Source organism: Scylla paramamosain, chromosome 21, assembly GCF_035594125.1.
Source record: "Scylla paramamosain isolate STU-SP2022 chromosome 21, ASM3559412v1, whole genome shotgun sequence".
Lineage (NCBI taxonomy): Eukaryota > Metazoa > Arthropoda > Malacostraca > Decapoda > Portunidae > Scylla > Scylla paramamosain.
In genome coordinates, this window is record NC_087171.1 from 20,900,767 (window position 1) to 20,928,273 (window position 27,507).

At 43.9% G+C, this 27,507-nt stretch overlaps 2 protein-coding genes across 3 annotated transcripts in view; one reads left to right on the forward strand and one right to left on the reverse strand.

The window, feature by feature from the left end:
• LOC135111218 (SET and MYND domain-containing protein 4-like) overlaps positions 1-18,567 on the reverse strand; it is a 43,780-nt gene extending 25,213 nt beyond the window's left edge. Inside the window, exon 1 of the mRNA XM_064024337.1 lies at positions 18,434-18,567. The gene's annotated coding sequence lies outside the window, so the exon portion shown is untranslated. The remainder of the gene's footprint in view (positions 1-18,433) is intronic.
• The window catches only part of LOC135111222 (G-protein coupled receptor dmsr-1-like), a 39,911-nt gene that overhangs the window by 7,751 nt on the left and 4,653 nt on the right, over positions 1-27,507 (forward strand). Inside the window, exons 2-6 of one of the 2 annotated variants that reach the window (XM_064024355.1) lie at positions 18,463-18,659; positions 21,651-21,934; positions 22,227-22,472; positions 23,524-23,808; positions 26,974-27,069. In XM_064024355.1, the coding sequence (XP_063880425.1) occupies positions 18,485-18,659; positions 21,651-21,934; positions 22,227-22,472; positions 23,524-23,808; positions 26,974-27,069 (1,086 nt within the window). In that variant the 5' untranslated portion in view covers positions 18,463-18,484. Of the gene's footprint in view, positions 1-18,439; positions 18,660-21,650; positions 21,935-22,226; positions 22,473-23,523; positions 23,809-26,973; positions 27,070-27,507 lie in introns of those variants that run through there. The other variant, XM_064024356.1, reaches the window with a different exon arrangement.

Here is a 27,507-nt window from a genome sequence, read left to right on the forward strand (position 1 = left end):
TGAGTTAGCTGCGACCAGGCTGTGAAAGGAGGGAAGCCCGATTTGCCTCCGACCTGCCACCTGCTCGAGCACATGGCCATTAAAACAGTTGCCATAACCCTTTCACTCCGGTATGCCACACTTCATAGCGCTAAGAGTAAAGTGTGTAATCTTTATAAGCATCTATAAGAAAAAAGGTGATAAAAAAAAATAGACTTTGGCTGTAATACAAAAAAAAGATGCATTAGAGTGGCTACTGGTTAAGGAAAAGTCATACAGGAGTGAAAGAGTTAAAATGCAGATCATTGCCATCATTACTCCTATTTGAAGCGAGAAAACCGCCTTTACACGAACTGGTATTGAAGTGCAAGAAAGTTTCACTCTTCATTAACTGGCCGTCATGATTTCGTTACTAATCTGAAACGACGCTTCTCATCCCGGTGATTCTAAAGCTCTTCCGGGCATCTTGCACGCCTCTGCCTCTGTGCTGTGCGTATATTAAGAGGTCTTGCTTCACCACACACCTTTCTTTTGCTACTGATTCAAAAGCAGCTCGTCCACTGGAAGATTCACGAGGAGTTTGCGCGGCCACGAAGGTAAAGAAGAAGAGAAAAAGAAGAAAAGACGACAATGACGGCAACGACGACGAAAAACAAGAACAAGAACAAGAACAAAAAGAAAAAGAGATAGGGGGAAACCATTACAGTAAGAGCAGCAACATCATTACACTGGCTCACGAAACTAGAAAAAAAAAAAAAACGAAATGCACTCAAAACGCCAATGACCACAATGCTACACCAGGACCAGCGTTTCCCACCTCCACCCGTCCATCTACTGCACCCACACGGGGCAATACGCCTTATTAATGAGCTCCACTGCAAACAAGGGTGGACGAGTGGGCGGCCGCGAGAACCCACCTGTGTGTACTCAAGCGAAGGGAACCAATATTCAACTGAAGAGTTACGAGAATTGAGGGTCATGAGCGGAATAAGCACATGTCGAGCGGCGGGGAAAGGTGCGGTGCGAGCGAGAGCAAAGTTTAAACAGACTTCTTCAGATAGGTAGCTGAGTGGATGTTGGATGCGTACTGCGGGAAACGAGGGACGAGGAACAAAAGAAGGAGGGCAAAATATTATGCTTGCAAGATGGTGGGAGAGCTTTGTAAACACGGCACAGTGGGGCGCGGTATAATGAGAAGGGAAAGGAAGATAAACAAACAAGAAAACGGGGGTGTACATAAAATAAGCATGATTACAAAATGGGAGCAATGTGGCCTGAAACGTTATTAGGCTCTTGCGAATGATGAAAGAGGAGGAAGAGGAGGAAGAGAAGGGTGGGGGCAACTCATACCCTAAAAATACATGATGGATGGCTAGCAGATTACCACGGCAAGGTAGAAGTGGATAGGATTATGGCCAGGTGAGGTGACATGATACCTGGGAAGGGAGGAAACAAAAAAGAGACGAATACGAGGATAGTAGGAAGTGAAACGCAGCAAAACTATGATGAAACGAGAAAAGAGACTAAAAAAAAAGGAATTATAGTTATCTGAGATGGAAAAATGGTCAGAGAGAGAGAGAGAGAGAGAGTTACGTAATATCAAAGAGGGAGAAGAGTTATTACAGATCTATGGAAAGTTATACAGAAGCTGAGGTTACGAGCCAACCGCAAACGAAAGATACTCAGAAAGGAAGGATGAAAGGGGAAACGGAGCTTACGTGACTACGAATTATGGAGGAAAGGAAAGTGGTGCAATAGGAGATGACCACAAAACTCTGAAGACGGCAGGAGATACGATGTTCTTGTGCTATATGCATGTATATTTCGTAACACAGCAATCTCGGGGAAAGAATGGAATATGAATGTGTACGAGAGAGAGAGAGAGAGAGAGAGAGAGAGAGAGAGAGAGAGAGAGAGAGAGAGAGAGGGGGTGGAGATTCATAACTTAAACAACTTCATGATCTTGTTCAAAGTTTTGCGGCAAGAATCTTTAGTACCATTTCAAATCTACAACATTCTCCACCCATGCTCAGTTGTTTACGTGTTATACTGACGAACTGAGCTTCATTTATTTATTTATTTATTTCTATAGGCATGTATGGGTTATTAAGTATGTGTTTCAACTATCTATCTGTTCATTCATTCCTCTACTCCCACTAATGCTACCTAAGATATTTGCTTGGTATAATATTTCTCTACATTTATTTTTCACTGGGGTCACAGAGGCTCGTGGCGAATGGCCCCCGAGAAGGTAATTGCTATTTACATCCCGAGCATTTCCTTGCCATCCTTCTAAGTGACTGGAACCCTAACACACGAAAATGCTTCCACCCACCAAGGCCACAGAAGGTTGGGAGCACTTTCTGTAAAATGCCAGGAGAGAATTAATGTTGATTCCCTTTTTTTCATTAAGAGTTGAAGGGATAAATTGAGTTTGGTCCGTGGCCTTGACGCACATACAGGGTTAACTCAGCAGTTGTTGTTGTTATGGAGCAACAGGATTACTGGCGTCTGTTCCTATGCGCAGCTACTTGTATAATTAACCTATCTGACTACCTGTCCAGATGTCTACGTTCCCTATTCATAGGTGTGTTAATTAGTGTGTGTGTGTGTGTGTGTGTGTGTTTTCCCCTCTCAGCTCCTGTGGTATTTACTGGTGCAGCTTTGACTGACTTCGGTTTCTTTTACTCCTCCCAATTTTTTCCCGTGCGATAGTCTGAGGTCCCCAGAAGACAACATTCGCACAGTTCACCACGTCTTTTGCTCCCAGTCCCTCGCGTCTCGTGGCGTAAACAACACTTCGCCCGGACATGAAAACACGCTGGGTAATCTTGTTTTTCTAGGCGTGCGGACGGAGTTTGTTAAAAAAAAGAATAAATACATGGTGATACTGAAAAAAATCGCAGTTACTGAGAGAGAGAGAGAGAGAGAGAGAGAGAGAGAGAGAGAGAGAGAGAGAGAGAGAGAGAGAAGAGAGAGAACCCAATTAGGAAAACCAAGCAATACTACACTACCTTCACAAGCACACTCCGCTACTCCTCCATCAGTATTCTCAGCTGGAATAGTGAAATTGTGAGGTTAGGCAAGGAGACGAACCCTTGGTGGGGAGAATGTGGCGATGCTAGAAGCCTTTTGCTCTGTAATAGATGTTTGTATACAGTACGTAGCTAAGAGTCTGGATCAGATGAGTTAAGTATAAAACTGTTTCCCCTTAACTGTCTTCAGTAATTACTGGATATATATATACGTTTTGTTACTGGTGTTTTTTTTTTTTTTTTTAGTTTGGAAAAAGGAAAAAACGTATTCTCCCTCTCTCTCTCTCTCTCTCTCTCTCTCTCTCTCTCTCTCTCTCTCTCTCTCTCTCTATCTCTCTCTGGCTTCAGAAACTCTAGCCATTAACAGAAAAAAACTAAATTCCGTATTGTTTTTGTTTTATGTACTGGCTATGAATAAATTTCCCCCCTCTCTCTCTCTCTCTCTCTCTCTCTCTCTCTCTCTCTCTCTCTCTCTCTCTCTCTCTCTCTCTCTCTCTCTCTCTCTAACACCCTGGCAGGTCACGGGACTGGTATGTATTTGTAATTCTACTGACAAACTGCGGTGTTCATAGTTTTTTTATTAATTTGGTGCACGCTCAATTCATCATAACACGTACAATTAAAATAGTTTTACCGAAGTTTTGTATTTGGTTTAAAAAATGCAGCTGTTTTCACTTCCTCAATGGTTCGCACGTTACATTCACGACGTCACTACATTACATGACTTTTGATATACCGTACTACACTAACTAGGAGGAGGAGGAGGAGGAGGAGGAGGAGGAGGAGGAGGAGGAGGAGGAGGACAACAACGATGACGATGATGACAACGCCGAATAATTATTATGAGAGAGAGAGAGAGAGAGAGAGAGAGAGAGAGAGAGAGAGAGAGAGAGAGAGAGAGAGAGAGAGAGAGAGAGAGAGAGAGAGAGAGAGAGAGAGAGAGAGAGAGAGAGAGAGAAAATCAGCAACATCCGCGTAGCTAATGATTGGCAAACAACAAGAACAGCAACAACAACAACAACAACAACAGCTGTAGGAAAGCAGACGGCCACGACTACTGTTCATCCACAGCAATCAACTCCCGAGTTCTCCTGGCGCTGGAGATAAAAAGCCTCTTACACTAGCGGCTGAGAGCTCCCCGGCAGCTGTTTCCTGGTCTGCTGCCTCGAGGCGTGGAACTCACATCCCTGCAGATCCTTCAGCGAGATCTAATTGGCCATTGTCGTTAGTCTTTCATCACAATATCGTTTCCTACTCGTTAGCTGATGAGTTGTTGAAGGTATACATCTGCATCAAGTATTAATGTATAACTGAGAATACACGCCAGTATGAAGACACACCAGAATAAGGCGTATTTACTATGAAACACGATGGTGAATTCACTGTATGTTCACTGAATGGTTATAAAACGTGATTTTTAGTTTGAAATACATCACATACACTATTTTAAACACAAGTTGAGAGTATGTTTGTGCTGGTTCGCTTCTGTGAAAGAGGACAGAGTTCGTATATTGATTAAAGTGAATCTGAAGTGCTAATTCTAGATGTAACATTTGCCAAAAGTGAGCAACATAAACTGATCAAAGTAAACAGATCGAACATAATTCCTTAAATCGTTTTCCGGCCATTACGTAACACGCTGGCACTCTTCCAGGCAGTCCGCGGAAAAACATGTTTGAAAAGTTTAGTGCCAATTTCCTCAGGTCATAAGGTTAATGCTTCAGTGTGACCTTTACCCTCAATGCCCCGATGCCTCATTTGTTATCCTGGTTACCTACTTTCTGACTGTTTATTTTCTTCTGTTAATAGTGAATGAGTCTGTTAGTGTGTGTGTGTGTGTTTGTTTGTGTGTGGTTTATAGGTTTCTTTACTTCCATATGACAAAATAATAAACGTACCATTGCCAATATGCACACAGTCAATACATTAATATTTATCAATCGCATGCCCATCTAAATGAACTGTGTCAGCTTCTATCATTCTTGTCAGCGCAAGCGTGAACACAAGGCACCTCATCGCTCCCACTCGTGCTGGTGTGTCACCCACGCCACTCTGATCACAGGCTATGCAATATCTCTAATGGAAGAGTATTCACTGTTGATTACATACATTCTTTTTTATTTACCTGTATCGTGTTTTTTTTTCTTTCTTTCTTTTTATTTTCGTTTCCAACTGCAATTTCTTTTATTTGAAATATATACGTACATTCGTCAGATGATAAATTACTACTACTACTACTACTTCTCCTATTATTTCAATTTCCAACAACAACAACAATGGCAAGGCTGACTGTATTAGTATTGATCCTGGTGGGGAGCAACTTAGCACCAGCAATAGGACCACCACCAACCACCGCCTGCGCCTCTGCACTGCCCAAACGCTCCCATTACCACCAATCCTAACATGGCCGAGGTCAAAGGCGGCTCCCAAACTCCCTTTTATATGTATTTCTCACCTTCGCTTCCTTCCCTAACTGGTGCAATGCGCTGCAGAAAACGTGCATTGAGGTTTGCACATATAAGGAAACAAGGGAAGCTGTAAGAAGCATCAGGGCTTCACGTGGCAGTCCCTGTATATTTTGTTGTATTTGATATTGGGTAGTCAACTAGGAGAATAGACTGAATGGCCATGCGTTTGAAAGCCTTAGCTAAACTCATGAGCAAGCAACAGGTGTCCGCATTGTCAGACACCTTAGAATCTTATAAGGAGTGTTTTCAAAGGCTATACTGCTTATTATTAGGGTTTCATGAGTGTTTTTTTCTTTTTTATTGATGGCAAAGGATTCTTAATAAACTAAAGTAATAAAGATGCCCTTGAAATCTCTCAAAATTTCCACCAACACACTGAATCGCTAAAAATGCGGGCCAAGGTCTGTGTCGCAGCTGATGTAGGGAAGCCCAGAGAGGGATGTCTGGAAAATATACCTTCGTCTGCTTTGGCAACGTATTCTGAAACACTTCCGTCAGCACCTCCACTACATTAAAGAAAACCTCTAGTTGGAATCACACAACTTTTTAAAGGCGTTTCTACGGTTTTAGTGACAGATTAACAAGACTTTTACATAATTAACAGGAAAAACACTCTTGCGAACTCGGTTAATCATCTCAGCGGCCTTGAAAAATAATCACGATGAGAGAGCAAAGCGTTTATGAATACAAGCCTAATTCCGGTATAGTGATGATGCGGTGTTTGACCTTCGCGGCGTGGCGGGCTGCTAAGTAACGGCACCAGCGGGAAGGCGAGGCGTCAGAGAAGCTGTTTCAGGCTCACAAGCAGCGCCGCCACGGTCAGCAGGTGGCCTGGTATAACCATAAACACATTTTCCGGGATAATGTGCGAGCCTCCATAAACAACATTCATTTTCCGCTCCGCTAACTCTCTCTCTCTCTCTCTCTCTCTCTCTGCTGCTTTTTCTTAATGATACATTGTCATGTGCTGTTTATCTCATGCGCAAATTATAAACTTTAACAGCAACTTGATCTACTAGTAATATATACATACGTAAGTGTTTACAAAATTACATAATAGCTCAGTATATTCCCCCATAATATACTTAGGCAATGTATTTACTCGTTCCTACTTCATTTTCTCCCTGTGGCCGCGTGAGTATAATGTTCGTTGTGCTAGCGGGGCGGGGTGGGTCGTGTCTGCCTCGAGTAATGATAGCCAGTGTGTGTAAGGATATCACCGTATTCTTAAGGGCAGAATTCCCCTCTCCACACCCCCATTCACCCCCCTAAATAATGGTGATGTAATCTGCTTACAACTTTTACGAGAGTTAGGTGGCCATATGAGTAATATTCCCGCAGTTTTCGTTAAGTTTGTTTGCACTTTTTTATATATATATATTTTTTTTTTCTTATGAATATTTTGTTTTTCGAAAATGTCAGAATTCTCGAATAAATACTGGAAATAAATTTTCATGCTTTTCACTACAAATTGTTCCTTTTATCATTTGACTCTCTGACATTTACTAAACAACTCTGTGGTCAGACATTTTTCCTTCAGTCATTATAAAATGTTTCATCTCTCTCTCTCTCTCTCTCTCTCTCTCTCTCTCTCTCTCTCTCTCTCTCTCTCTCTCTCTCCGTATTCCGTAAGGCGGCAGCGGTGACCAAAAAGACTCCGAAGACATTAATTGGAGTTTAGAGGAAATTATCTTGTCCCCCGGCGCAGTTCTCGTGGGACTTCGACTTAATAGACTTAGGAAGGGAAATAAACGGTGTGTGTGTGTGTGTGTGTGTGTGGAGACAAATGCCATGCGAGTTTTATCTTAATGACCCTCTGTCTCTATCTGTTTGTTCGTATGTCTGTCACTTTGTCCTTTGTTTGGTTAGCTGGTTGAGTATCCGCCTCTCTCTCTCTCTCTCTCTCTCTCTCTCTCTCTCTCTCTCTCTCTCTTGTATCCTCTCTCTCTCTTGTATCATCACCACCACCACCCACCATCTCTACTCGTAATTTCCACATGATGTACTAAAATATCTCGTGTAACATTAAATACCAAACAATTTAGCGCAACGATTCTTATAAGTTAATTCTCCTTCCTCTGAAAAATATACTCTCAGATCGCCCACAGAAGGCAGCAGCGCCGGGATATGTATGAGGGTGATCGCCAATCTGCTGACGTTCCCCTCGTTCCGGTAAGCCCTGATGGAGCGTCAAATCCCGAGGCTCTCACCTTCTTTTCCCTCGCGTTTCTCTCCGTCAAGAATAATCTTTAAAAGGAGAATTTTGAGTCTCCGTGAATTCACACACACACACACACACACACAAACACACACACACAACTCCTTCCGTTCTCTTGGCCTCATCTTTCCCTTCCCATGACACAGAACAGACTGCGACACCCAAATTACTTCAGTTTACCCTCCGTCACGTCGCTCACCACAAGCCAGAGAGGGTGTGGACAGCTGTGTGGTCTGGGGAACGGTTCTCTAAATAAGACCCTTGTTAAATCCGGACTCACAAATTCTAAAGTGGGCCAAGGACTGTGCGATGTTTACTTTCATAGGTGCGACTGCTTGCCACTTTGTCACGGTGCCACGGATATTGGAAAGACTGAAAATATGTATGGTAAGTGAGGTTTCTTGAGCGCATCTCTTGTTACTTATTCAAGTTTGGAAAAGCGATCGTTATAAAGTCGCTTGCTTTTTATCAGCGACATGTGGAGATTCAAGCCAGTTCAGTTTAGTAATATTCTGAGTCTTTCCGATAATGTAATATGCGTTGCCTTAGCTGTGAAATCCCATGAAGAAAATAATCTTACCAGTAACAGCCAGAACAAGTGTGTTTATCTCTAGACGGTTTCCTGACTCTCGTAAACTCTGTAAATATTCAGACCGTATCTTTTAATCTTGTGTCGTCTACATTGCATAAAAGCTAAACGGAATACTCATACATAAATTATAAAAGAAAGTGTGAAGATGACGTCTGGTGAAGATGCAGGATATGGTTGAGAATTTCAGACACTCAGTAATGCGAGTGAAGGAATGCTTTCAGAGTTCTTTAAAGAGCTCGTTAGGCTGTTTCATCTTCACGGCCAGGATTATGGTAAAGATAAGCTCATAAAAACATAAGAACGTAAAAAATAAGGGAAGCTGCAAGAAGCCATCAGGCCTACACGTGGCAGTGCTTTATGAAATATACCTACTAATTTCCTACATACCTTAATGAAATATAACTACCTATTTCCACCTATCGTTATCGTTATCTTTATCGCATTGCTTCTGGCGCTTCTAATTGCTTCGTGTCGCAGTGAAAGGGTTAATAATGTACTGTCTGACGTAGCTGACAAGTTGAATTGATCTCATGAGGGTTGGCAGAACAGAAGCTGCCGTGGAAGTGTCCCCTCCTGCAGCCCTTACTGGAGAATATTCGACCGGAAGGCTTGCAGTGGTGCCAAGGATGGAAACGCTCATGTTGGGGTCGCGATGTGAGGGCGACTAGTTTGGTGCAAGATAGTTTCTGGGATTTTTTTTATGGATATATTCTTTCAAGTGTCGATATCATATTTGTAATGGCGGGCACCCCCCCAAACCTCCCCATCCCCCAAAGCGCCACGGAGCCCAGCAAGGGGAGGCCGCACCGGCACTAACCTACTGGGCTTCCGGAACATCCTTCACGCATGAATTCCCGCAAAGAGAAGCGCAATCGAACTGAAAAGATTTAAGGAAGTGAGAGGCTGTGTGGGGCAGAACCGTGCTGGGAACATGAGCCGCAGTGCAAGACAGACACACGACTAACTCAGCTGATTTCATAAAAGTAACAAGATTCAAGTAATTAAGATTTAAATACACGTGTCTTGCGTGCTGCAGTGTCGCCGGAGCAAGCAGTCCACTGAGAGACATAAGACCAGAAGTGCGGCTCCACCAAGACTCCATGTAACGTGGCGTGGTAATGCTTTAATGCACCCAAACACTTATCTCAACCCCTTCACTGCTATATGAAGTGTTTCCTTAATTACAAACGACCCTGAAGCATTTCTTACAGTCCTACAGCCACTTCTAATCACCAAACTGGCTAAACAATGGATGATCTACTCCTCTCATCTCCTTTACCTTCTCACCGCATTCATCCAATCGTGAACCACAACAAACGGAAATGAGTGAAGTCTGGTGAGATCTTAGTGGTGTTGTGGCGCCAGTGGGGAACGTAGTAATGAGCGGTAATCTCCTACTAACTTATAGCAGTGCAGTAAGGGACCTGTGACATTCCCACCTGCATCCCATCTGTGTGAAGTTCAGCACCTGCCGCTCCAGATGACAAATTCAAGGCAGTGCTTAGTTGACAGACCTTGACAGCAATTACCCTGTTAATGTCATATGGAATAGGACTCTCTCTCTCTCTCTCTCTCTCTCTCTCTCTCTCTCTCTCTCTCTCTCTCTCTCAGTCAGCCATCGAACAAACTAATTACTTCTTTCCTCACCAGTCGTCTGCCAAGAGAGAGAGAGAGAGAGAGAGAGAGAGAGAGAGAGAGAGAGAGAGAGAGAGAGAGAGAGAATGAATGTCCTCCAATACACGGAATTTAAAGCGAGTTCTATCGAGGTTACTGCTTTACCGAGCGTGGCGGCTTTATGTCAGGCCGTGAAACAGGAATAGAACACACACACACACACACACACACACACACACACACACTCTCTCTCTCTCTCTCTCTCTCTCTCTCTCCTGGTAATGCTAATAAGAAGTGCTATTATGTTTCCTCCTTCAGGGAAAGAAAGAAAACGAGATTACTTGGGGGTGTTTTCTATTCTAGACAAACATTTCTCCAAACAGACAGATGGAAAATGTTGATTAGGAGAAAATATCAGACTGGGTACCGTAATATGGTTATCTTGTTTTCCTGAAGGTCTGCCTCTTTTCTGCTACTCTCCGCTACATACAAGCAAAAAAAATTAAATCAAAATCAAAATTTATCTAAAAAAGGCGGTCTCAGCTCAGCACGATATCCTTTAATTTCAAGTAACGCTCATAAATGTTTCTGAATATTTTCCTCGTCACTCTGCTCAGTTTAATATCCCTCTTACCGGAAAGGGTGACTTGACAAGCTCTGGATGGGCTATGTTATGATGAGGCCCCAGGACTTAACATACAGAACAGGCTGGAAGTGTGGTCTGCGTGATCTCTTGAAACGTTGATGAGAGAAAAGCAAACACTAGGAGGATAATCATCATCATTGCCGAGAAAAATAGAGTCCCGGTCCTTGCTATGCCATGACAAGCCATACGAGGACACGACAGTCGGTATCCTTTAAAACTTCACTCAAACAACTTAGGAGACGGGCCGGACTTTTCCTCTCCCAGACAAACTCGGTAAGACGCCTCGAGCACCGCGCTATTGAAACAGTTTATCGTTATTGGAGGGAATAAGAGGAAAAAATTACATGTGAAAGCAAAATATTCACGAAAACATGCATGGAAGGCGTTAATACTGACGTGGGCTGGCTTAGGTAGTGATGAGCACTAGCCGGCACGGACCTCCAGTGACAAGTGACAACATTAGTGAACCGGTGCGTCTTCAGCTGACGAAACATGCAAAAATAGGTGCTATTATTGGAAAACACACGAACACATACACGATATTCCTCCATCCCCCTTCTCCCCATCTCTCTCCCTCTCTCTCTCTCATATCGCAGAGGAAAAAAATACAACTGTATCCCCTACCGAGAGTTATTGTCAAAGTGTGGAGCGTTGCATCTCCCTCACCGCCTTTCCTGCTAGTCGAGGATATTGCGAGGCGGAAAGCGAGGGTTGGCTGTGAACGCTCTCACCAACTCGTGAAAACACTCCTTAGGGCATCTCAAGTTTCCTATAGACAATATTTAAAGCAGATAAAGCGATGTATTCATAGACTGTGAACGTAAACATGGGACAAAGAAAACTAAAAGGGATGTAATCTTTTAAGCATCACCCAATCAGTAACAAGGTTCATTATCAAGTAGCAGGAGCGATACAAACACGCACTCTCAGTATAAATTTACATGCAAGATTATTCAGAGATCAAAATTACACTTTCTGCTGGATTAACTCTCAGTCGCTGGAGAAACGAGGGGTAATTAACGCGGGAAGCTTCGAACCTGCATAACCTGCTTAGCCTCTCCTCCTACAAGACTGAGGGAACGTCTGCCTTGGTACTGAGGTGGAGAGGGCGGATTGATCCATTCAAGTACTGTGTGAGAAGGTGCCTGAGTGAAGGTTCAAGGTTGTTGTCTTGGCTTCATCGGGTGTTACGCGAGGTAGAATACGAAAAATGTGCGCTTCTGAGGATCTGTTTGGGTTTGTGTGATTTAAAGTCATATGAAGGGATGGGACGTTCTTGTTTTTCTCCTCACCATTAGCTCTCTTTCTACCCCTTTCTCTACGTGTTTGTGTGTCTAATTCTGATTCTGATTCTTACTCTCTTTCTCTCTCTCTTGGTAGGGGACTGCATGAAAATGGAAAGGAAGACTTGCAGAGATAACCAATAAGATCTAAATTTTAGGACGATTCCAGGAATATTAGGGATTAGTTTAGTCCCGAGTTTCCCTTTAAAGGAGTTGAAGTCATGGGAACTGGAAAAGCAGAATGAAGAATTTCGTATAGTTTGTTTTATATTATCATGTTCTATTTCGTTGATGCTGTCCTTGCTAATAAATCCGTGAAAGGTGACCAAGCGTGAGATGATTTTTCTTTTATTTTCATTTATTTTATTTTATCCTCCTCCTTATAACGGGTCATCCTGTCACGAGGGCACGAAGCTAACCTTTCCTGACACGCAGCGTAAACTCCACTGACGTTTCCTGAATGATATCGATGGAATGACGTTGTTATACGCCTTAGTATGATAATATTCCTCTTAACATTGCCTCCTACAGCTATCTCCCCCTCCATCATCAATCACTAGGCTTCCTACATACATATATATATATAGTCCTGTTCCTCCTCCTCATCGTCGTCCTCTACGCTGCCTCGACCATCCATCCTGTCCCCATCTCCGGTCATTACTTCTCCATTAATCACATGTGGAGTGAAGGATTCTTGTAATTTTCCCCACCCTGACCTAACCCTGTCATTCCCCGCCCGTCCCTCGCCGACCCCCAGCCCTCGCCTTCCGTGGGCCTATTGGATCCTGATGATGAGTGTGTACGTGTAGCTGCCGGACATCTGAGAAGGGGAGACACACGGAAATGATCTAGATAATGAAAATCGACCGTACAGGATGAGCGGTGGGGGATAAGGAAATTGCTGGGATAGGTCAGTGTTCAGTTAGATCTGTCTCTCACCTGCCCTGTCCTCTCTCCACGCCATGTCCAAGTGAGTGTTTGACGGGGAGAGTCTTCCGGCCTTGTTGACCATTATCACTGACGTATTGTTCATTGATACAGTTTCTTAATGAAGGTTCAATCTGTTTTTATTTATTTATTTATTTACTTTATTTATTTATTTATTTTTTCTTAACAAACGAAGAGTCCTTACTTAGATATTCATTTCAGACATTCAGCTCAGTAGTTTTCAAAAGCATTTGTGTTGATTTACAATAACCTCGGTGCTTCGTTTTATGTTTACTGACATTAACAACACCAATAGGGATGCTGCTTCCTACTTACTACACACACACACACACACACACACACACACACACAGTCAAGTACATACAAGTTGCTCGTATTGTTATTGACGCAGCAGAGCAGGGCAGGGCGGAAGACGAGCCAAGGATGTACGAACCAAAGAAAGCTGTGCATATATATAAAAAAAAAAAAAGTAAACCCAAGCAGGTCGATGACTCAAAATTATATAAAAAAAAATGTCAGATGCTTCCTGCAACTCCCCACCCCCAGTAACACACACACACACACACAAAAAAAAAAAAAAAAAAATCCACTAAAGGTTTGAAAATTACTGAGCGCGAAAAAAAAAAAAAAGTGTGGATTCAAAATGTTTAACTTCCCCACAGCTGACTTGGCAAAGGATGAGAGTCAAATATCCAGCAGCAACTTTTTTCGTAGGAGATTGATCGAGGAGTTTTTGTCGCAGAGAGAGAGAGAGAGAGAGAGAGAGAGAGAGAGATTGACATTACAGGCTAGTGAATGCAGTGTAATGTAACTGAACAAACTCTCTCAACCTGTTTCACATTAATAGCTAGAAACAAAATTACGTATATTTTACCCCCTCATTACCTTCACTTTCAATTAAAAAAATCATTCTTTATATCTACAGGTAATTAAATCAACCGAATTTCCTTAATAGGCTCTTAAGTACATCTGAAGCAATCCCTATAGATGCTGAACTCCGAAAGAAGTTCCGTACAGAGTTATTCATTTCTAATTTTCCCTTATCAAAGTTAACGAAAATCAATACAGTAACTCAATCGCAAGTCAACCCACGCCCTCCCCTCTCTTCCCCACGCAGAGGCTCAGCGGGGCCTCTTCTCATGCCCGTCCAGATATGTGCTGTTTTCTCTCCCAATAGATCGTTCCTCCTCCCTTAAAAGTGGTGGCAGGGTGTCCGAAACTTTTCACGCAAGGCCCCGTCAAGCCTCTTTTAAAACTTTTTAGTGTCCCTCGGGCTTTATTTAACTAGGAATAACTCAGAAAATGATGTAATCTTTCTCCCCTCCTCGCTCACCCCTTTGAAGCGCAGCAAGAACAAGGCCTTCTGTCTCCCGTCAGTCCCTTTTCAGGAAGCAATCAATCACAGTCTCTTTTATTTCTGATCAGCTTGTGTTTTAAGTTATAATGAAATAAATAAGTAAATAAATAAATGTAAATAAGTCTTTTTATCACAATTTGTATTACTGTGACAATATCAAAGAACAGAATAAGAGTTCAAATGACTCACTCATCAACGGTGGCTGTGGCGCGGACTCTCGCAGCGGGACAACACCAAATAATTAAATAAAGTAGGTTCAAGTTTCTCCACTTGCACCGCGGCTGGTGGTGGCGCTTTTTGGCAAGAGATTTTTTTTTTTTTCCTAAATCAACGTGGCTTATTTACACCGAAGACTGTCAGTGTAAGGCAATACACCCCCGACATTACAGCCTCGCGAGCCACTTCACGTTAAGTGGTAAGATGGCAGACTTCATGTGGCGCACGCAGAAACGCCACAAACACCATCACGGCGCGATATTTGAGCCAGTTTTGCTTCGAAGTGGTTCCGTGGAATATACGAGTCTCTGCGTGACCTAAACCCACAAAATCTCTGCGTAAAATCTGAGCGTTAATAGAATCTCAGATGTGGCACGTCCATTTGATAACACCTCGTAACTCGCCAGAATTAGCCTCATAAAACCAGGAGGCACTGCTTCTTCCGCGGTGAATCCTGTGCCTCGGCGCCTCACATGAAACGAATCCCACATACTGATAACCCTGACGAACCGCAAAATACTTTACTTCTGATCCAGCAGACATGGTCAAAACATTTCTAGCACATACTGGACCATAAATATTCACCTCTCCCGTCTGTCCACCACCACAACCACCACCACCACTTCGCTGCTGCCTAATCCCTGCTTTCCTTTCTCCCTTTTTCTCTTTCCTTCTCTCCTGTCTTGGAAAAATGTTATACAGGACACCATTTGCGACCGATACAGGCAGGGTTAAGGATGGCAAAAGTCATAGTAGATAGGTAATAGATAATTAGGTAGGTAGGGAGGTAGGGAGGCGTGTTAGCAAGGTCGGTTCGCTAATTAGGGTCCGGAGAAGCCCTATCGAAGAGTAATCAAGGAAACAAAAGCCTGTCTGGAGATGATAGGTATTATAGCTGTTGGCTCAGCAGAATACCTCACCGGCAGGCAAGCTTTCCCCACTCAAAGGCTCCCGTGACACGTCTGCTTCCTGCGACAATACAGAAACTGATAAGCTCAAGGAATTAAGGCTAGTAACACGATGGGGGAAAATGCATACGGATTTCTTTTTCTAACTAGGATACCGCTACCGAAAAATAAGAAGAAAAAAAATGAACATACCGTCTTGTTCTTGATTCATTCTGCTTTCATGTCTGGGTGAGCGATGAAGTTGCATCAAGAGCCAAACCCACTTAATAAGGGCTGAGTAGCGACAATGAGGCAGCTAACTGTGAACCAAAACAAGATTCCCAGCAATAATGAAGCGTTATAGATGAAAAGCACCGACGTAACAGCGCTCCCTTTCACCTCATTACTCGTACCATCAGACCACAACAAGAGGGAATGAGCGGGTGCTGTAGTCCCTGTTACACTGAACGTAAGATATCCCTGCCTTACCTGACATTAAATTTTCTTGTTTTTTCCTTCTGGTCGTGGTGGAAAAACACGAAGACAAGAAGAAAAGAAAGAGGAAGTAGGTAAAAGGATAGCTACATGAAATAGAAGAGGAGGGTAAAAAAAAAAGGAAATTAAAAGGAGGAGGAGGAGAAGTAGGAGTAGTTTGAATTTTTTAACCTCCATCGTTATATGAAAATTTAATTAACACTCTCTCTCTCTCTCTCTCTCTCTCTCTCTCTCTCTCTCTCTCTCTCTCTCTCTCTCTCTCTCTCATTCTCATTAGCTACGATTTTGACTTACATCCTCACATTCACCCTCTACCCTCCCCACACACACACACACAAACACACACACACGCGAGCTCGTGGAAGACGAACAATAGTCGGAACTGTTGGTCGCCCCAGGGAGATGAAGAGGTGGAGACTACACACGTGACACAAACCGCGAAGTGAGAGTAACAAGTAGTAAAGACCATATTCTGAAGCACTTTGTTGCATTTCCACTACTTCCAAAAGGTTCTAATTGAAGTTGCACGGGTTTTTAAGGTTTTTTTTTTTTTTTAGATATATATATATATATATAATTCTAGTGGTAGATTAATAAGATGTCTACATTACAAATAGGGGAACACTCTTGAGAACCCAGGTAGTCATCTACGTGGCCTTTGGAAAATAGTCTTGGTGAGAGAGAGAAAGAGAGAGAGAGAGAGAGAGAGAGAGAGAGAGAGAGAGAGAGAGAGAGAGAGAGAGAGAGAGAGAGAGATTGGTTTCGTTGGTGAAGACGAAAGGAATGATAATAAATTATATAGCGAGAAGGAGAAGCACGAGAGATAAACAAGAACGAGAAAGAGACGCTGGAGGAGGAGGAAGAGGAGGAGGAGGAGGAAGAGGAAGAGGAGGAGGAGGAGGAAGAGGAGAAGGAGAAGGAGGAAGTGAGATAAGAGAAGGAAGTGAAACAGAAGGAGGAGGAAGAGGAAAAGGGAAATGAACTGCAGGAGGATGAGGAGGAGGAGGAGGAGGAGGAGGAAGAGATGGAATGAGGGCGAGCAAGAAAAACAGAAGAGAGACAAGTGGAGGAATGGGCTGATTGGAACCTTAAATGTAATTGGCTCTGTGTGTGTGTGTGTGTGTGTGTGTGTGTGTGTGTGTGTGTGTGTGTTGGTTGGTTAGGAGGCAACGCAATATATTTTCTATCTTGACGGTTAAGATTATGATGATGATGAACTGGAAGAAGGTAACAGTGGTAATAACAATGGGAAAAAGAATAATAAGAAGAAAAAGACGAAGACGAAGACAATAACAACAACAAGGACAGAGAGAGAGAGAGAGAGAGAGAGAGAGAAAGAGAAACACACGTACTATAACCCAACATGACATACACAATGAAGTAAAAGTAATATGTTTATTTTTTTATTTTTTTGCTCCTCTCTGCACCACCAGTAGCTTCCCGTGAGAGCGTCAACACTTCTAACGCAACCGCCACTGCTTCACGTGGCAAAATACTGCGTGCCTTCTAACTTCCTGAAGAAGGGGAGACATGAAGGGAAGGTCCTCACTAGTCAAGTCCCTGTGCACGTTATGTATAGATTTCATTAACTTTCCTTTATGGTCCTCAGCCCAGATCAAGGTGCATATGGCTTGGAAATATCAAAATGGTGTGTATTTCCCGCTCACTCGCTATTTCCCTCTCACTTTTCGCCCGTGCTAAAATCGAGACTTACAATCCGAATTTAACCTCAGTACCTTTTCAGCGTAAGTTTATTAATAATCTCATATCTCAGGCAAGCACAGAATTCATCCCAAGTTGCCATGGAGTTGCTTGGAGAGGGCACGGTGAGGGTGACAAGAAGGGAAAGCAAAGGAGGAACTGTCTGAATTTTAAACTATTCAAGAACGTATCAGGAGAGGAGAGGACTCACATGGAAGTAATTATAGCAGGAAATAGACCAGAAGACCGGCACACGCATTATAAAGATTTTAATAAGGACGTCATATGTGAGGCTGAGTTATAATTTCAGCGTGACATAGCAGCAGTGAAGCATGGTTGGGGAAGCTACAGGGATGCCTTTCGTCTTATTTGGTTATTAAACATTTAGTAATTACGTGGCCCGGCGGCTTGTCAAACTTGAATATTAATATGAAAAAAACGCTTCATGCTTAATTAACTGTTAGTGGAAAAAAAAAAAAAAGTCGCCAATTAACGTAATTAAAGTTTGAGTCAATTTCTAGTTTCGACCAACAAAAGAAATGTATATTCTTTTTAAAGTTTCAAGGCCAAGTGCATAAAAAAAGGAACGCGCTCAATATGCTAATCATAGAGCTAATTATAAGAGCTAATTATAGGAGCGGATTCTAAAACATTAGCCAATTTATGCAGTTTTGAGGAGGTCTTGATGCTTCATACGCTACACCTTATATACATGACTCTTGTGAGGATGAAGGCAGTACAGGAAATGACGCATCTTAAATACAAGGGTTTGCTATGAAGGAAAGGAAAATTGAGATTGTAAAAGCTTCCGGTCAACTTACCTACCCATTAAAAACACATTGGTGCTAATCTTACCTTCTAAACCCAGTGCGTCTTATGGTGATTTAGATAATACAGCAGTTAACGTTTAGACACAAGGGTTTGCTATGAACGAAAGGAAAATTTAATCAATATGTAAAGTTCACAATCATTTTACCTATCTTAGCCCTTTTACCTGACAATCCCTCAATCGTTCCCCCACAGGAGTGACGCAGCACACACCGCCATGGAGGGAAACATGACAGAAATGGTGCTACGGCTGCTGCTCACGGCAATGGAGAAGATGGGCAAGGATACTGACCCGGAAACGCTGGCCAGGTTCCTGAACACCACAGACCACATCGGCGGTGACCTAACAGACACTCAGCCCGAAGCTCCGAAACAACAGTTCTGCCGGTTTGGTGATTGTGACCCGAAGCCTTAGTTGGGTTTTCTCCTTCCTGTGTCTAGATGATTTTTTTTTTTTTTTTTGTCTTATTTTCTTCTCTTTACCTTTGTTTTATCGCCAGTATTTTTTTTTCTCCTTCTTCGTATTGATTTTCTTTTTCGTTTTCTTCATTTTTTCGTATTTTCTCGTTTCGTTTTTTTTCTTTTTTCACTTCTTGTTCTTGATTTTTCCTGTTTACGTTTTCCTCTCGTCTTTTTCATATTCCTTTCCTTTTTTCAACTTCTCGTCTCCTTTTCCGTCCTTCCTTCCTTCATCCTCCTCCTCCTTTTCTGCCTCCTCCTCATGCTCCACTTTCTCCCCCTCTTCCTGCTCCTCTTCATCAAAATTCAAAGCAGTGCACATATCACCACAACACACGCCGTTACCACCACACAACTGTTCCATTTCAACCATTGTGCCGCCTTCCACATTCACCACAACCCAGCAGCAAGCGAGGCACAGAATTTCACAGGACAGAGTGTAAATCAATGTGAATGCAGACACAAACCCATTCCGAGCCTTCGAATCAACTCCAGAGAAACATTTGCCCGTCTAGCAGACTCAACTTCTTTCTTTCCTCCGATGTTCTCAGGTGTATTTTTCTTCTATTGGAACTGAGGACGCTTCTAGGTAGGTCGCCAGGGATCTGCACAGCCAAGGTGGAATGTCAGTATCAGTACGTTCTTTCTGGAAACTATTGGGTGTACTGAGCCGGGAGAGGTCTTCGTAAATACACACGAGGTGCTTCGCTAATTAACCTATGAATACTTAGCTCGAAAAATCTTCCCGGTACAGCCTGGCGTTACGTTTAGTAAGGTATAGGGTAACGAGGGAGCTACCTGTGACCTGTGACCTATCTCAAATCACGTACGGAATACCCCAAAAGAAAAAAAAAGGATTAAATTGAGTCAAGATAATAATATTTTTTCAACGGTGAACTGATAGACTGCCGTGCGGGAAGTTGCCGGCGCACCTCAGAATGAACCTCAGACACCGTCGCTATACCATTACCATCACCACTGCTCCTGTTATTATTATGCCTTCCTCAGCACCACCTTATGACTCAGGGACACATTCTCAGACACTTCCGCGCCGCACCTCCACTAAATTCAAAAGCATATAGCTGAAATTACACGGGTTTTTAAGGGTAGGTTCCAGTGGCAGATTAACAGAATTTCTACATTATTAACAGGATAAACACTCTTGTGAAGCTAACCTAACCATCTATTTGACCTTTAAAAACAGGTATTATAAGAGAACAAAGCGTTTCTGAATACGGGTCTTACTGCTGTCATAATAAAAGAAAGGGGTTCAGCAACAACACCTCAAGAACAACAACAACAACAACACGAGTCAATAGTTACACTTACGTATATATACAAAACGCCTCCTTATTAAAGACAGTCTTGTTGGCGAAGCTCAGGCACAGATAATCAGGATTTATGCCCTTAACACACCACTACCACAAACATTACGCCTCCCCAGCTGGCTCAGAGGCACAGCGGGACACGTGATCGGAATTCATGACGTCACGTGGTTATGATCAACGTACGAGAGATGACTTGCCTGTCTATATATTTCTTTCTTACTTTCCTTCTCTTTTATTCGGTTCTTCCTCTTCTCTTCATGCATTTTCTTTGGTCGATAACTGCCTCTCTCCATGCCGCCTTCCTCCTTTTCTCCTCTATACAATTTTCTCCATTAATTACCTCCCTCATTCCCTCCCACATCCCTTTCATTTCTCTACACGGTTCCCTTCATTAACTGCCTCTCTCTCTCTCTCTCTCTCTCTCTCTCTCTCTCTCTCTCTCTCTCTCTCTCTCTCTCTCTCTCACCTTTCTTCCCTTCCTCTCATTTCCCCTTCCTACTTTGCTGTTTTCCAGTTTCCTCCATCCCTTCTCCCCTCTCTCCTATTTCCTCCCAATCCCTAGTAAAGTTTCCTCCAACAATTAATATCATATACCCTCTCTCCTCTTCTTTCAATTTTCCATCTCTTTCCTCCCAACTTGTGAGAGATGGGAGGAAGGAGATGGGACGTTCCTCTAGTTACTCACACTCGCTGCCTTTTCTCTCCCTTTTCCCCTTTCCTCCATTTATCTCCGCCTTCTCATTCCCAATACTTCTCCCCTTGACTCCCTCCAACAATATTTTTCTTCCACCTTCGTTTCAACTTCCAGTATTTGTCATCTTTCGCCTCCTCCATCAGTCTTTTTTTTCTTCTTCTTCTTTCTTCCTTCACTTCCGACCTCTTGCCGTCTCTGTCAGCCTTCCGGACTATCTTCTTTCTTTCCCTCCTTTCCCCGCTCGTTCGGCCCGTCGTCCGCCTGCTGGATATCGGCTTCGAGAAGTGTCATAAGGACGTCTCGTTTTCAACTTCGTTAAGGCGGAGGAAAAGAATGGATATACGCGCCAGGTTACGGCGTGGATAATGAACCCGGGCAGCACGAACCTACCAGCGAGTAAGGTTATCACACTCAGTAACCAGGAAGTGTTGAAAGGATGCTGAGTGGTGGGAGTGGTGAAGCTAGGTGACTATTTCTTGGTCTTAATAACTACTGCTGCTATACCGTACACCTACTGCATTATTATCATTATTATTATTATTATTATTATTATTGTCATCACCATATCTTCATTTACTAACACCGTCCACATCACCACCATGACCACCACCATCACATTCACCACTGTCACTGATCATTTTCTTCCCAAGCTTTCTAGCCAGTCAGCTTTAAGACGCACACACGCACACGCACAAGAAAACTTTTAATATTTGATGCAATAGGGAATATCTTTAATAAGGATCTCTATCAGAAAAGAGAGATAATGGCTTTAGTATATAAATAACCCTTACAGGTGATTAATATTCTCCTCATCATTATCATCGTCGCCACCACCACCACCACCACCACCACCACCGCCAACACCATCACCATCGCCACCACCACCACCGCTGCCACTACAGACTTCAAGGAGGCGTACAGGTGGTGGCACTACCGGCTGGCAGTGAGTGTGGCGGTGACGGGCGTGGTCACCAATCTGCTCAATGTGGTGACCCTGACGCGGCCCTGCATGGCCACGCCCACCAACCTGCTGCTGCTGGGTCTGGCCGTGGCGGACCTGCTGGTGGTGACCGAGTACATTCCCTACGCGGCGTCCATGCTGGTGGGCGGCGATAGTCTGGTCGAGGCGCGGGAGTACGCCCTCTACATCATCACTCACGCCCACCTGTCGCAAGTCTGCCACACGGTGCGTACCTTTCACCCTACTGAGCCACCTTTGTCAGTCAGGGCTTCACGAATTTCTTGCCATACCGTGCCGTCAGTTTCCACGTCATTCCATAAACGAGCGAGTCTTAACAAAGCAAGCAAGCGCACTGTAGTAATGGGAGGCACGTTCAGGTTAGGGGTTTGGTCTGACCGTCATTATCCAAACACGCACAAATTGTTTTCTTGGCGAAACTCCTGCACAGACAATTAGGTTTTATACCTTAACCTAACACACGTGTGGAGGGTAACGCATATTGACCCACGTGCCGCAGATTGCTATCTGGCTCACGGTGTCCCTGGCTCTGTGGCGGTGGGTGGTGGTGTGTCGGCCCCACGATGCCATCACCCTCTGCACCACACCCCGCGCCCGGCGACTCCTCCTCGTCGTCTACCTGGCCTGCCCTGTGGTCTCCATCCCAACTTTCTTCCTCTACACAGTGAAGGAGATTCCGGTATCGGAGCACAACCCTTCGAAAATATACATCGTCGACATGTCTTCCAATAAACTTCTGAAGGAGGTGAGTGCGCAACACCCGAGTGCTGTTCTGCTTGCATGTGCGGAGGTCAGGTGTAGGGAGGCGAGGTGATGAGGTTGCTTCAGTAGTGTGGGAAGAGGCGCACGTAACCGACGAAGAAAAACATATAAGTGCTCTTCTCAAGTAATTTCCGTCTCTGTGAGAATATCCGGACCGCATCTTCCTTGAAAGAGACAGAAGGTCATGCTCACAGTGAGACTCAACGGTCACACTCCACGCCACGTCGAGACATCAAGTGAAGACAGTAAATCACGACTAAGGAAATGGTCATGTCTAAAAACCATGCCTATAATGGTGAGTAAACTATTTTCTTAACCCATTATTTAAAACATGATGACGAGGGTATCTTCCCAGAAAAAAAAGAAAAAACATGGACATACACAAAAAAGGGAGGCTGCTTCCTGGAAACAGAAAGAGGAAGAGCAAGAAAAACCGACCTAATTACTCTGACCCCCGATATCAGAGAGAGAGAGAGAGAGAGAGAGAGAGAGAGAGAGAGAGAGAGAGAGAGAGAGAGAGAGAGAGAGAGAGAGAGAGAGAGAGAGAGTTTGTTTATGGACTTACAAGCTGAAAATAGTTAAGTATCCCCCTGTTGATTACAGTAATGCTTGATGGGGAGAGGAAGGCAGCAGAATCAGGTCAAAAAACGGATGTGAGCAGGCGTCAAGTGAATATTGAGCACAGTTCAAACATTTATACTTATTCGTACTTTTTGTTGAGTGTGCCTCTGACATGGTTTCGGCTTCGCGTCACTGATCTTCAGGTAAGTACTTGACACGGGCACCATGTTTGGCCACTTGGCAGCTTGTGGTAAACACACCCGTCCCGGTGGTGGCTGCCTGTCACAAGCGTCCACAGAGGGAGGAGAAAAATATTTAACTTATGCAGAAGAAAGTTTTCCCTCCGATTTAACAGAGTAAAGACCCCAACGTGGTGTGTAGTTTTGCTGATGTTCCTGTTGGTGTTGCTGCTGCTGTTGCAACTACTGATGATGTGTGTTTTAACTGTAATGTTGAGCATTGTGATGTTGCAGATCACGCTGCTGGTGTACAGCGTGGTGGTGAAGCTGGTGCCATGCCTCCTCATAACCCTTCTCATCCCCGCCATCATCCGCGGCATGTGGGTTGCTAAGAATCGGCGCCAGCGTCTCTTGAGCCGCCACCACTCCTGCACCCCCGCCGCCGTGACGGTGGCAGCCACCGCCGCCGCCCCAGCCACCTGCCGCGGGACTCTGCTGCAGGATTCAAAGAGTGACATACAGAAAGACCCTCAGGGCGGCGGCTCCTTAATCAACGGGAACGTTACCACTAAGAAAGCGGTAAGTATCTCACAAGTCATCTTTGGCTGTGAAGTGTAAGAGATGGGAACTTGTATTGCAGCACGCCAGGGTGACATGATGCAGTCTCCTCACCGCCTTGCAAGTCCGAAGCTGAGGAACATGAATTTGATGATGATGATGTTGTTGTTGTTGTTGTTGTTGTTGTTACAATCAGAAACTATAACAAACGCTGAGTCATAACAGTGCTTTCTCGCATCCACGTCAGGAGATAAGCCAATATCATAACGCAATTTTCTTCTTCTAATCTTGTCTGATAATCTGGACTTTCATTTTGCCGATGAACATGATGTAATCCACGGACATCCACGCAACACATTAACAAAAGCACACTGCCTATTCTTCCCCCACCTCTCCCTATGCATCCCACATTGCTTCACTGAACTTTCTCTATCCCTGAAAACTGACACAAATCATTCATCTTAGCTAATTTTTTTTCCAAGACTGCAATACAATTAAGGATTTTTAGCCAGTTAAGAAAAGTTGCTATAGAATAATTTCCGAGACAGTATTCCAATTAACTAACAAAGCTCATTATCGTTACTAATTATTTAACTTTTGGGACTGGAAACACCCACTTAGCATAATGGAATGCGACAACCACCACCATCACCACCGCTACCACCACCACCACCACCATCGCTACCGCTACCATCACACTGACTACAGCTGCTGCACCTCTCCTTCTCTACACACACACACACACACACACACACACACACACACGGATGAAAGCAGTAGCATCAATAACAATAACAACAACAACAACAACAACAACAACAACAACAACAACAACAACAATTAAAAAAGCAACCAGGACCCGTGACTGAAGGGGTGGAAGCTACAAAGACATGAAGGGGCGAGGTCACGGGACAAAACAATAACATCTTTATGGTTCAGCTTTAGTTCAGTAACTGCCCAACGTGGCACGGGGACCGACAACACCAACTTCCCTGGCCTCCCTTTCGTTCTTATGTTTTTCTTTCTTTCCTACGTTTCGCTGCTTTCTCTTGTTCATCTCTCTTTCTCCAGGTCCGTTCCTTAGTGCCACCTCTCTCTCTCTCTCTCTCTCTCTCTCTCTCTCTCTCTCTCTCTCTCTTGTCTGTACACTTCTTCAAGCATTCCCTTCTTGTCTCTCATTCTTTCTCGTTAGTCGGAACTTCTGAAAACCCTTCTTTCTCGGCGCCACGCATCCACCACCCCCCCTCACTATCCCCCTCTATATTTTCACACAAAGGAAGCAAAAAACTCTCCATTCATCTCACCACAAACCCAGTCACGTCTTCTCGCCTCACACGGCTGGCGCTTCACCACAGTCATTACTGCTGCCCAGTTCGTGACTACGTGTAGATCTGGGTCCCGCTGTCACCATTTATTGGGAGAGTTTCAGAAGGGACGCTTGAATAAACCTGAGGGTCTCACTGAATATTGCTTGAGATAAGTTACCGTTTAAGTTTACGGAGAGGAAGTGTAGCAGGCTGTCCTCAGTTGGTTGTAGTACATATCTGGAACTCCTGTGGCTGACATCCGCATCAGTGGGGAGAGTTACAGTTAAGTTTAATATAGTTTTTGTTTAGTTTAGCTTGACCTGCTCTTGGGATAATGAAGCAAACCAGAGTGAGGCGTGTCCTTCATCCTTCACAGGCTAAGTTAGGACATAGGTTGTTGTAGTACAGTAAACAAACGTCAGGTAGCGTCACTCTCTACCGCATCTGGTTAATTTACGTGTCTCGCAGCCGACTGTCAGACCTTACTGCTTTGAATCAGTGGCACGAAGGTCAGTCGTTCTCTGGGTGACGGAGGAGAGTGACAAATGAATAAAGTCGACGTTAAGAACCACTACTGTAAACACGATCCGTAAATCAGATTCCAAGGACCTTTCGTTAACTCTTTCACCGCCGTTTGGTGTTTCATCTTTCCTTAATTACTAACACTGGAGCACCTTTTCTTGTTCCACGGACACCTCCAAGCATTAAAAAGACCAAAAAATGCTAAATCTATCTTTTTCTTACGTAGCCTTTCTTGTAAATGCATATAAAGATTCCACACTTAGCTTTTGGTGGTGTGAATTGTTGTGTACCGTAGAGAAAGGGTTAACAATGGTACAATATCTTCCTCTACTTCATATTCTCTTTGACAGCCACTACAGACAGGGTTCGTGATACAGTCGCGGCGCGCTGGCAGTGGAGGTGCATGCCTACGAGTTAGCATTATTCCGACCCAACAAGAGTGGGAGCGACCATACTAGAAAAAGTATTGAACCTGGGAAAAAACCTTGACTCTCTCTCTCTCTCTCTCTCTCTCTCTCTCTCTCTCTCTCTCTCTCTCTCTCTCTCTCTCTCTCTCTCTAGGGTTCGTTAGGAAAGTAATGCATCAGGAAGGTTTTTATCCTCTTCCTATTCTACAAGACACCGATGACTCGTATTTCAAAACCGTTCAGTGCTTACCTTACACACACTTTGAAGAATCTCTACTAGAACCTATTCAGGAGGTTTCCACGTCTCCTGTGGTGTGCAAGGGGGACTCTGCACCATCACTGCAAAAGAAGATGTATGAGAACCTGACTTATAATATCTGTGCCTTTGAAAATAGTCCTGATTATAGAACAAGGTACTGGATTCAAGGTATCTGTCATAAGACCAGAGTATCCTACCTAAATTAACGATGCTCTTGTTATCATTACGAGAGAAAATGGGGATGAAGGTATTTAATATTGCAGGATCACGCGTAGATCAAAATATCATTCCAGGAATAGAAAACGAAGTAAAGGTAAGCAGAGGAGGAGAAACGAAAGGAAAATATTGATCGCAGTGAATTAAATAAACACGCTGCTGTAGATTAATGAAGTGTTTGTGGAATGTCTCTCCTCTGTAGTTAATTGAATATGGTGTGTGTCTGTGTCTGTGTGTGTGTGTGTGTGTGTGTGTGTGTGTGTATTTACTCGGCACATCTTGCGCGCATCAAATCGAGGAGAGAGACATGTCCTAACAAATGGAGGGGTGCGGCGTTCTCCAAACACAGCAGCAGAGGACAGAGTGCAGGGAGCATGAATGTTAATTAGGCAAGGTATTCAGGGCCACACGAGAGGCATCCTTCTCTGTCCCCAGCGACATCTAGTCATTTAAGTTGTATTGTCTGTCTTTCCAGCATCAGCTTCAGCGTCGAGACACTCTGGCAGCCTTCACGTCTTTCTATGCGAAGGCGGCGCAGCTGGCGGCCTCCTCAACACCTCAACGGCAGACGGTGAACAATGCTTGCCTTGCCTCGCCCCTCATTCGCTTGTGCTTTTTTGTTGTCTCGCAGTGTTGCCTTCCTTGCGACTTATTGCTGAGCTCCGTGAAGCAACTGGTGCACCAATCCTTCCACAAGGCTTCATGATTTTTTTTCTTTGTTTAATATTTATCTCATTTACGATGATTTTCAGCATAGTTTCCAGCTTTGCATCGCATCATGCTGACGCTCAAAGCACTCCTGCTAACGGAGTGCTGCATGCTGGCTTTCGCCTTATGCAGCTGCGCGAATTTACGCCTAGATTTCACTCACAATAGTTTTGCATCAGGAACATCTCCGGATCGAAACTTGCTGATGCCAAAGCGATCTCACTCATGCTTCCACCAGCTGAGTATGAAATGCTTGTGATTATTATAACGTCATAAATACCCGTGATTTGTGAATTATAAT